This window comes from Ahaetulla prasina, chromosome 10 (genome assembly GCF_028640845.1).
Source record: "Ahaetulla prasina isolate Xishuangbanna chromosome 10, ASM2864084v1, whole genome shotgun sequence".
NCBI lineage: Eukaryota > Metazoa > Chordata > Lepidosauria > Squamata > Colubridae > Ahaetulla > Ahaetulla prasina.
This window is the reverse complement of record NC_080548.1, coordinates 14,168,102-14,178,821: the sequence shown is the minus strand read 5'-3', so window position 1 is coordinate 14,178,821 and position 10,720 is coordinate 14,168,102. Positions and strand designations below refer to the sequence as shown.

Genomic DNA, 10,720 nt, shown 5'->3' with positions numbered 1-10,720 from the left:
TCCGGTTGCCACTTTGTAGCATACTTCAAAAATTGCAAAAGCGCCAACAGAGCCTCAAAAATAAATCCACTCAGCACACGTTTGAAAGGCACACTCTGTACTGTAGGAGATGACCAGGGGAGAGGTCAAGCAGGTCATCAGTTTAGAGTAGTGCTGTTAAACTCCCGGCCCACAGGCCAGATGCGTCACACAGTTTAACAAAGGGGGGGGGTGGAAGTTCCGATATGTCACGTGACACTGCCGTGACGACGTGAGTTTGACACCGCTGGTCTAGAACAGGGGTCTCCAACCTTGGGAATTTTAAGATTTGTGGACTTCAACTCCCAGAATTCCTCACTCAGCTTTGCTCAGCGCAGCTTTGCTGGCTAAGGAATTCTGGGAATTGAAGTCCACAAGTCTTAAAAGTTGCCAAGGTTGGAGACCCCTGGTTTAGATTCTTGTAGGGAGAGTTAGCATGCCATAAACCTGTAGCCATTTGAACCTGACATACAAAGCAGGGATCTGAATGTATTCCGTAGTTTTCAAAAATTATATATTTAAAATATATATTCAAAAAAAGAAAAAAATGGCTGCTTTGTAATTAGCAGGCTGTAGAAAGGATCAGTTGATTGGTAAGACCTTAAGGCAACGGTTCTCAACCTATGGGTCGCGACCCCGTTGGGGGTCGAATGACGATTTGCCAGGGGTCGCCTAAGACCATCGGAAATATGGGAAGTATACTTGCGAGTCCAAGAATCACACTCAAATGGTTTATTTATTTATTTATTTATTTTATTTATTTATTTTGTCACAACATCATACAAAAAGATTATATAGTATATACACATATAAACATATATAGGAAGAAGAAAAGAAAAACAATAGGACAGGAACGGTAGGCACGTTTGTGCGCTTATGCACGCCCCTTATGGTCCTCTTAGGAATGGGGTGAGGTCAATAGTAGAAAGTTTTTGGTTAAAGCTGTTAGGATTATGGGAAGAGACCACAGAGTCAGGTAAAGTATTCCAAGCACTGATGATTCTGTTGCAGAAGTCGTATTTTCTGCAATCTAGATTAAAGCGGTTTACATTAAGTTTAAATCTATTGGTTGCCCTTGTATTATTGCAATTAAAGCTGAAGTGTTGACTCCACAAGCCAGCTGCAGGCTCTTCAAATCGCTAGCCGAATTCGGCTTCAGGCGCGATGAATTTAAAAAGAGAGAAATCTTTGCTCTGATGTCTCCCTCTCAAGCCAGCTGCAATCACTCCCAATCGCTAGCCTAATCTGGCTTCAGGCGCAATAAACTTAATAGGGGAGGAGTCTCCGCTTTAATGCCTCCGTCCTCAAGGCAATCGCAAGCAGTTCAGATCGCTAGCCAATACGGCTTCAGGCGCGATAAATTGAAAACGAAAATAATTTTACGGTTGGGGTCGCCACATCATGGGGAATTGTACTAAAGGGGTCATAGCACTATAAAGGTTGAGAACCACTGCCTGAAGGCCTGCAATGGGATGCTCACAAATAACAATAACTTTATTATCCCAAAGGTGCTTTTTTTTTTTTCAAGAGGCAACGGGACTTTCTGGTTTTTCTTTGAAGAGATATTTTGCTTCTCATCCAAGAAGCTTCTTCAGCTCTGATAACTTTTGTTACTTTGCCCAGAGCTTCCCTGAAGGTGTATTTGGAAAGAGATAGTTTAATGGAAGACCCAATTCCTGGCTTGTAAGAAGTGGATTTGTGCCACGGCCAGGAAATGTCTTTTCACGTGAAGAGAGGTTTCGTTTAGGCCAGGGGTCTCCAAACTTATCAACTTTAAGACTTGTGGACTTCAACTCCCAGAATTCCTCAGCCAGCTTTGCTCAGCTCAACTTTGCTGTCTAAGGAATTCTGGGAGTTGAAGTCCACAAGTCTTAAAGTTGACAAGGTCGGAGACCCCTGATTTAGGCAGTGCTCTTGTCCTGCTTTGGCAATAGAGGGAAAGAAATACTGTTTCCCCAGCTGAATCACATACTTGGTTACCAGACTCTGGGATTTATCTAGCATAAATAACCCATACCTTTTACCTTAAACTGTCTACCGTGGACCTTTTATGTTTCTTAAGAGGTCCCTAAGGGGGCGTGCATAAGTGCACCAGCGTGCCTACCATCCAGGGGTGGGTTCCACTTACCTTTACTACCGGTTCTCAACGGGGCCGTGCGCACACAGGCGCTTCTGTGCGGGAAGCTTCCTGATGACATCCAGGTCAGTGGGTGGAGCCTCCCGCCGGTTTTACTACCGGTTCTTGCAAACCGGTCTGAACCGGGGGCAACCCGCCACTGCTACCATCCCTGTCCTACTGTCCCCATTTACATGTCATCATTCTATGTGTTTATGGCTAGGTTTTGCCTATTTTTATCCTTTTTTGTGCCAATTTCTTTTTCATGTGTCCATGTCTATGGCTATACCGTTACTTGTTTCCTTATACTTGCTGACAAATAAATAAATAAATAATAAGGAGGAGGAGGAGGAGGATTCTTTCATCTGTGTAGATCAGGGGTCTCCAACCTTGGAAACTTAAGACTTGTGGACTTCAACCCCCAGAATGGCTGCTCAGGAAATAGTCAGGTGCAGGAAGGGTTTTGTGGCTCCCAGTGTTTTCTTTTCTATGGGAAACGGGTCCAAATGGCTCTTTGAGTGTTGAAGGTTGCAGACCCCTGATTTCGACTGATATTCAGTTCCCAAGTCTTCCTTGGCTTGACATCTAATTGTGGCATTATTGATTTCTGTTCATCAGCCATTCAGATGTAGGAAACATTTTAGAGCAACTATGTCAGCCCCACCAGGAAAGGAAATCAAGGAATTATGTCTCCATTTGGCTTCATTCCCATATATTTTTTTGCCAAGAAAATAGTAACCAAATCCTTCCCCAAAGCAAAAATACAAACATTAGCCTCACTAATCTTTCAGCAGATATTATAGCAACGTATTCTTTAACCTCCTTTCTCATCTCTTTTTTTTCCTTTCCATGTTGGGAAAACCTCAACCAAATCAGTAATTCCTGGCACTTCCACGCAGCCCGTTTTCATTCCTCAAACCATGGAGTCCTTGGTACTTTCTGAGCTTGGCTCAGAGGTGGGTGTCATATACTGTAACAACTGGTTCTCCTGGAACCGAAAATGTGAGCGCACGCATGCCATCGAAAACCCGGAGATTATATAGGACATGATAGCGCCAGGCCCAGCCACTGGTTGGAATTACTGGTTTGTTTGAACTGGTCCGAACCGGTAGCAGCCCACCACTGGCTTGGCTGTTTTCTTACAGATGTTGCTTTACCCAACTAAGTAATATCTACAGTGCACTGATGACGTTACCTAGTTGGGTAATGAAAAGTCTGCAAGAAAACTACGACAGCGCAGAGAGCACCAAGGACTCAACAGTTCAACCTTGAGCTACAAATATTCTCTTCTATTGATTCCTCAGTCCTTCAGAATCATTTCCAAAAATCTGCATAATCTTCATCAGGCAGAGAACCAACTGAAGAAGCATTTCCAGTGAGCAACAATAGAAATGCCAAAAGTGAGAGCCAGCCAGCAATTTGCTTTTTCTCCCTCCTGTTTATTCATCACTGTTTAAAAACAGTATCAAACTGCAAAGGAGGATGGCGATGCCACCTCTCTGCTCTGTTGCAGAAAACATTGGAAGTGTGGTCTGCCAGCAGCCTGCGGACCTGGCAGCGGAGTTGGACAGTGAGGAAGCTGGGGAGGACGATGGGTCAGTCCTAGAGTCAGGGGAAGGCCCGGATGAGGGCTTTGCATCGGAGGCAGAGATGCACTCCCAGGGCCATCTGGGAGTGATGCGCGGACTCCGAAGCCTCCAGAGACAGAGAGCAGAGAGGCAGAGGAACAGAAGGAGCCTGTTCCTAGTGCATGCATGAGAAGAGCTGCCAGAAGGCAAGAGCAGCTGAAGCAAAAAGGACTCAGGAGTAAGGCCAGAAGATGATTGGCCATTCCCATAAGACTTAAAAGAGCAGCAATGAGCCATTGGGTTTTGTGGAAAAGCAATGTTGATTCCATTGCTTCTTGTCAGCGTCTCTTGAACTTTGTGGGGTTTTTGCCAAGAAAAGCCTTTGGCAGGTTGCCAAAGACAACAAAGGTTGTTGATAAGGCCGAAGGATTGTTTATGAAGAATTTGTTTTGGACTAAGCTGAGAATGGATTAATTCTCAACTTTTTTAATAAAATAAGTTTGTTCAGGCCTGAATTGTGTTTGGTAATCACTACTTGGGCCTCGGTCACAATAGGAAGAACAGCATGGCATTAGAGCACTTTAAAGTGTAGAAGAGGAAGGGGATCTGGGGGCACAACAGAGAAGGTGGAACAAGACATATGAGTGAGAAATATGTCCCTTTTAAGCTTTTGTGTTTCTGCTGCAAAACTGCATACCCAGCAATTTTTTCCCCTTGCACCATAATTGACTCAGAAATTAATCGGTTCAGCTGCCAAAGATAGAGAGCCGGGCTAGTATACAGTATAGTAATGCATTTTGATACCTTGGCTAAAACATGTCGCAATTGGTATGCTCCCTTTTTGCTAATGGACCCCAATCTTTCCAAATTTTTCAGGGAATTTATATTTCTGCCCCATAGGCCAGTAGAGCTTACAAATCAGAAGGATGTTGTCTTTGATCATGAACCTCCCTGCTTTGCTCATTGTCAGAAATAAATCCTATGCTTAAAACATCTCGCTTTTAAGAGAAGTCCAACAAGGAGGCATTGGCAAATGCCTCTTTTTATTTTATTTTATTTTGTCACAACATTATATACAAGCACATACAATGAAAGGAAACATTAGAATAGGAACGGTAGGCACTTTTGTGCACTTATGCACACCCCTTATAGTCCTCTTAGAAATGGGGTGAGGTCAATAGTAGACAGTTTTTGGTTAAAGCTTTTGGGAGTTTGAGAAGAGACCAGAGTCAGGTAGTGTGTTCCAAGCGTTAACAACTGTTACAAAAGTCATATTTTCTGCAATCAAGATTGAAGCGGTTAACATTAAGTTTGAATCTATTGTTTGCTCTTGTATTATTGCGATTGAAGCTGAAGCAGTCTTTAGCAGGAAGGACATTGCAATAGATGATTCTGTGTGTTAATCACAGGTCTTGTCGGAGTCGGCGGAGTTCTAAGTTTTCTAATCCCAGGATTTCAAGTCTGGTGGTATAAGGTATTTTGTTGTTTACAGAGGAGCAGAGAACTCTTATTGTAAAATATTTCTGGACTCGTTCAATTGTATTAATGTCAGAGATGTGGTATGGGTTCCAGACAGGTGAGCTGTATTCAAGAATAAGTCTAGCAGATGTTTTGTATGCTCTGGTTAGTAGTGTAGAGTTTTTGGAAAAGAAGGTACGCAAAATTAGGTTTACAACTCTGAGAGCCTTTTTTGCTATATAGTTGCAGTGGGCTTTGGCACTTAGATCATTTGATATGAAAACTCCAGGGTCTTTTACAGGGTGGGGGTCATCTGTAAGGTAATGTCCATCAAGCTTGTACTTAGTGTTTGAGTTCTTTTTTCCAATATGTAAGACTGAGCATTTGCTGGTTGAGATTTGGAGTTGCCAAGTTTTAGACCAATCGGATACAAAGTCAAGGTCTTTTTGAAGGGTAGTAGTATTGTTGGTGGTCTTAAATAATTTGACATTGTCAGCAAAGAGAACACAATAACTTGAGAACTTGAGCCTCTGCTGAGAAGCAGGGAAATAACAAGCAACTCAAAAATATACCCTTTGTCTGAGTTCACCACCTGCAATCCTAATGTTAATTAATAATGTTAATTATTAAATAATAATAATGTTAATTAATAATCCTAATGTTCCCTTTGATTGTATCCAATTTCATATATTATTACATACTTATGGTTATATATATGCTTATATATAGTATAGTTATTTCATGCTTATGCTTATATATAATGTTGTGACAAATTAAATAAATAAATAAATAAATCCTAGCTCATGGTCAGGAGAAGCCAATGTAGATTTAGGCCCCACAGATTTTGAACCAATGTTCCCCATCCGTTGTCAAAACACCAAAGCCAGTATTTCTGTCTCTCGACCTGAAAAGAGATGGCTACTTGAGGGCATTCAAGAAACAGCTGTTTTCTGCAAAACTTTATTGATACTGGTAAAACCCAATAAAGACTGAACGTTCATCTGGCACCACCCCTGGCTACCAGTGACAATTTCCTTTTTTTAGTATCCAAAGCTCAAAGGCATCGATGCAGTGAACCCAACCCAAAATCCGGCAATAGCGCCAATGGCCCAGAGCAGAGGTCTCCAACCTTGGCAACTTTAAGACTTGTGGACTTCAACTCCCAGAGTTCCCAGCTTTGCTGATTCTGGGAGTTGAAATTCACAAGTCTTCAAGCTGCCAAGGTTGGAGACCCCTGGCCTAGAGTAAGCAGTGAGTCCAGCATGGCTGGTGTCTTCTTCTCCAAGCGCCTTCCCAGAGAGCAGCAGTGGGCTTTCTCCCCAGAATTAGTCTCTCTCCAGTTGTCGGTACTTTTTCCGTAGCACAGATACCTGATCCTTGAAAAGGACTGGGTCCAAGCGCAACTGCGAATGCACCAGAGGCATGTAGCCAAACCAGGCAGCAAAGTGATTGACGCACTCTTGGCGCTGAGCGAAATGTAGGCTGCTGTTGGATGCGGGTGCACTTTTCAGGAGCTTCAGAAACCGAGAGAAGACAAGGAAAGAGACCGAGAATCGTTATTATAGGAGATTTTTTTATACCATCTTTATTACTTTAGAAATAATTCAATATACATGATAAACCCTGTTTCTTCCCATTTTCCACACAACGACAATCCTGTAAGGTGGGTTGGCTGAGAGAGGGGGGCTGGCCCAAAGTCACCCAGCCAGCTTTTATGCCTAAAATGGGACTAGAACTGACAGTCTCCTTGTGATTGGTCTAAAGTTACCCAATCGACTTGCATGCCTAAGGCGGGACTAAAACTAAAACTCTTGTGGTGATTGGACAAGTTACTCAGCTTTCATGCCTAAGGCGGGACTAGAACTCACAGTCTGCTGGTGATTGGCCTAAAGTTACCCAATCGGCGTTCATGCCTAAGGTGGGACTAGAACTCAAACTCTCCTGGTGATTGCACCAGTTACTCCGCTTTCATGCCTAAGGCGGGACTAGAACTCACAGTCTCCTGGTGATTGGCCTAAAGTTACCCAATCGGTGTTCATGCCTAAGGCAGGACTAGAACTCAAACTTTCCTGGTGACTGGACCAGTTACTCAGCTTTCATGCCTAAGGCAGAACTAGAACTTATGGTACAGTAGAACCTCTGGTCACAAACGTTTCTAACCAAGACCAAATCGGGTTCCAATCAAAAAATTCACAATTTTTTTTTTTTTGCGGCCAATTTCTGCGCCAATTTTTTTTTTGTAAGCGCCAAATTTCCAAAATTAGGGTCGGGTCATGACCAAATCGGTTTGCGACCGATGTTATGGAACGAATTATGGCCATGACCAGTGGTTCTACTGTATCTTGTTTTTTTAGCCAGCACTTTTACTGTTTCACAAAATGACTTTCAATTTCAGGCACATTTTTAGAGAGTGAAATTCTGAATGGACAAGAAGTACAATTGGCCTCTTTTGCTTTCCATAGTGAGTGCTTCCTTGTACCAGAGCTGATATAATTTTTTTAATTCAAATTCTGGATAAGGATGACAAAAAACAAAGCTACCTTCTGCCATTGCTTCTCAACAACGGGCATTAAGAGGTGAACTCCCTCTAAACATGGAAGTTTTCACCTTTCTGTATATCGTCCAGCTGCCATAAGAGCTTCACGTATATATATATATTCCCCTATTGAAAAAGTGCTCTTGGCTCACAAGTTCTCTACACTGAACAATTAACTCTGGTTCAAAAGAGCCACGTGGACCTCTCTGCTAGGTTATGGATTCCAAAGACTAGCATAAGTACAGCTGGACAAGCTGCTATCCTTTAAACTGGTGTGTCAATTCCCACCGTCAGTAGCCAATACTCTCCTTATGGGAGTAAAATCCTCATATATCCAAAGCAGGGGTGAAATGTTCCCGGTTCAGACCGGATCGCTGATCAGGTAATGATGGCGGCAGGTGGTTTGGAGAACTGTAGCAAAAATCCCTCCCCCCACTATGCCCAGCTGAGCTGCACAATCATCAGAGGTTTTTTTTTCTTTTAAAAGCATTTTTTTCTTTGGCCAAAAAAATGCTTTTAAAAGTAAAAAAAAAAAGCCTCTGATGATCGCGTGGCTCAGCTGGGATCATCAGAGCCTTTTAAAAGCATTTTTTCTACAACATCTTCAGCCAAAGAGGTTGTAAAAAATGCGATCCCAGCTGAGTTGCCTGATTGTCAGAGCCTTTCAAAAGCATTTTTTACAACCTCTTCGGCTGAAGAGGTTGTAGAAAAAATGCTTTTTAAAAGAAAAAAAAAGTTGGCCACACCTACCTAGTCACATTAGCCCTCCACCAAGCCACCCCCACAGAACCGGTAGTAACAAATTTTACATTTCACCACTGGTCCAAAGGTCACCCAATGGGAGAAGGCCGGCCTAAGTCACATTTAAAGGGCATCAAGAAGTGTTGGAAGAAAAATCTTCCAAGGCAGGAATAATTCCTTCCGTTTTCTCCTCTGCCCCCTTGGTTCCTGTCCGTGTCTGCCTACCTGCTGAGGTGGGCTCTCCCTGAGATGTTTCTTCTGGGTCACCTTGATGGGGGGCAATTTGGTTACAGCAGAAACCAGAAAGTTCATCAATATGTCCTCACAGTTGGCAATCTGGTCAACAAAGCTCCTTAGTTTGGCAGGCAAATAGTTGCTGAAGAGGCTGTGATAATACCTGTGGAAGGAAAACACAGAGGCGGGCAGAAAGAAGATCCCTGCAGAAATGTATAGGGCTTCCCATCCTCCACCTGCTCCCTTCCAGGTGCGTCTCCTGCACCACAATCTATTTTTTAATCATCTGAGGATGCATCATTTAGAACAGGGGTCTCCAACCTTAGCAACTTTAAAATTTGTGGACCTCAACTCCCAGAATTCCTCAGCCAGCAAAGCAAGCAACAGCGGTGTGAACCAATGATTAAGGGGGATGCTAAGCTTTCCTTCCAAGGAAGAGTTCAAGCAAAAGCTGACAGCCGTATCTCAGGGAGACATCCCTCGGCATTCCAGCACTGAGCAGGAACTGGATTTGATGGCCTCAATGGGCTCTTTGCAACTCAAGGATGTTCTTCTGCCAGGAAGGATACCTGTGATAGAATGCTGCTGCAGTGAGAACCATCGAGAACTCATTGGTCCATTTTGAAGTGTAGCTCCACTGGTTCTTGCCCGTATCCCAAAAATGGCTGCGCATTGGGAAGCCTACAATCCGTCCAGGGAACTTTCTCCATACAACAAAGGCAAAGTCAACCTATAAGGTATGGAAGAGAACAGGAAAACGGTTTGAGGAAAGAGAATATTTCATTGGAAGGCTTCAGGTTGTCTACATGGAAGTCATGCCTTCTACTTTTGAAGGATTAGAACTGCAGAAAAAACAATGGCTACCCACCTTCCTTCCATTGAGGACCTGTATACTGCACGAGTCAAAAAGAGGGCTGTGAAAATATTTACAGACTCCTCGCATCCTGGACATAAACTGTTTCAACTTCTACCCTCAAAACGACGCTATAGAGCACAGCACACCAGAACAACTAGACACAAGAACAGTTTTTTCCTGAATGCCATCACTCTGCTAAACAAATAATTCCCTAAACACTGTCAAACTATTTACTAAATCTGCACTACTATTCTTCTCATCGTTCCCATTACTCATCTCCTTCCACTTATGACTGTATGACTGTAACTTTGCTGCTTGTATCCTTACGATTTATATTGATATTGATTGTTTCCTGATTGCTTATTTTTAGCCTATGACTATCATTGTATCATTAAGTGTTAAATTTGTACCCTATGACTATCATTAAGTGTTGTAAGTGTTGTGCCTTGATGAAGGTATCTTTTCTTTTATGTACACTGAGAGCATCTGTACCAAGACAAATTCCTTGTGTGTCCAATCACACTTGGCCAATAAAAAATTCAATTCAGTTCTGTTCTGTTCTATTCTATTCTATTCTATTCTAATATTCCTTCTTTTTTTCCAAGGAGCATAATCTCTATCTAGGGCAGGGATGTCCAACCTTGGCAATTTTAAGCCTGTGGACTTCAACTCCCAGAGTTCCAAAACCAGAATGGCTTGCTGGGAAATTCTGGGAGTTGAAGTCCATAGGTTCTTAAAGTTGCCAAGATTGGATACCCCCTGCTCTACGTATTAGCTCATGACATTCAAGATATCCGTAATGTGTATCCACTTAAGATACCTTCTGTGACCCAGAAATTTCTAGAATTCCTACTGCTAGCCATGCTGATGGGGCATTCCAAAAGTAGTAATAATAAGTAGTAATAATAGTAGTAGTAATGAAAGTTATCAGGTTGGGAAAGGCCTATTCTCACCAGCAGCAATTCTCCAGGATCAGCCACAGTCTCTACTAGTCAGTTCTGGAGATGTAACGAATTAAATCTAGAACCTTTTGCAAGCAGACCATGCAAAGATTACTCAATGTTCCCTTTCCATATCTAAACAAGCATTTTACAATAGGGAATCAGAATTGGATAACTAATAGGCAATAGAATTCCATATTTAGTCTATATATTCCTTTTAATCTATACAATTCCTTTCCCCCCATTTTTCTA

At 42.5% G+C, this 10,720-nt stretch overlaps 1 protein-coding gene across 1 annotated transcript in view; it reads right to left on the bottom strand.

Annotated features, from left to right (window-relative positions):
• Positions 1-6,106: 6,106 nt before the first annotated feature.
• EXTL1 (exostosin like glycosyltransferase 1) overlaps positions 6,107-10,720 on the bottom strand; it is a 69,557-nt gene continuing 64,943 nt past the window's right edge. The window contains exons 9-11 of the mRNA XM_058195132.1: positions 9,241-9,401; positions 8,663-8,834; positions 6,107-6,674 (exon numbers count right to left, since the gene is read on the bottom strand). Of these exons, the coding sequence (XP_058051115.1) occupies positions 6,486-6,674; positions 8,663-8,834; positions 9,241-9,401 (522 nt within the window). The 3' untranslated portion in view covers positions 6,107-6,485. The remainder of the gene's footprint in view (positions 6,675-8,662; positions 8,835-9,240; positions 9,402-10,720) is intronic.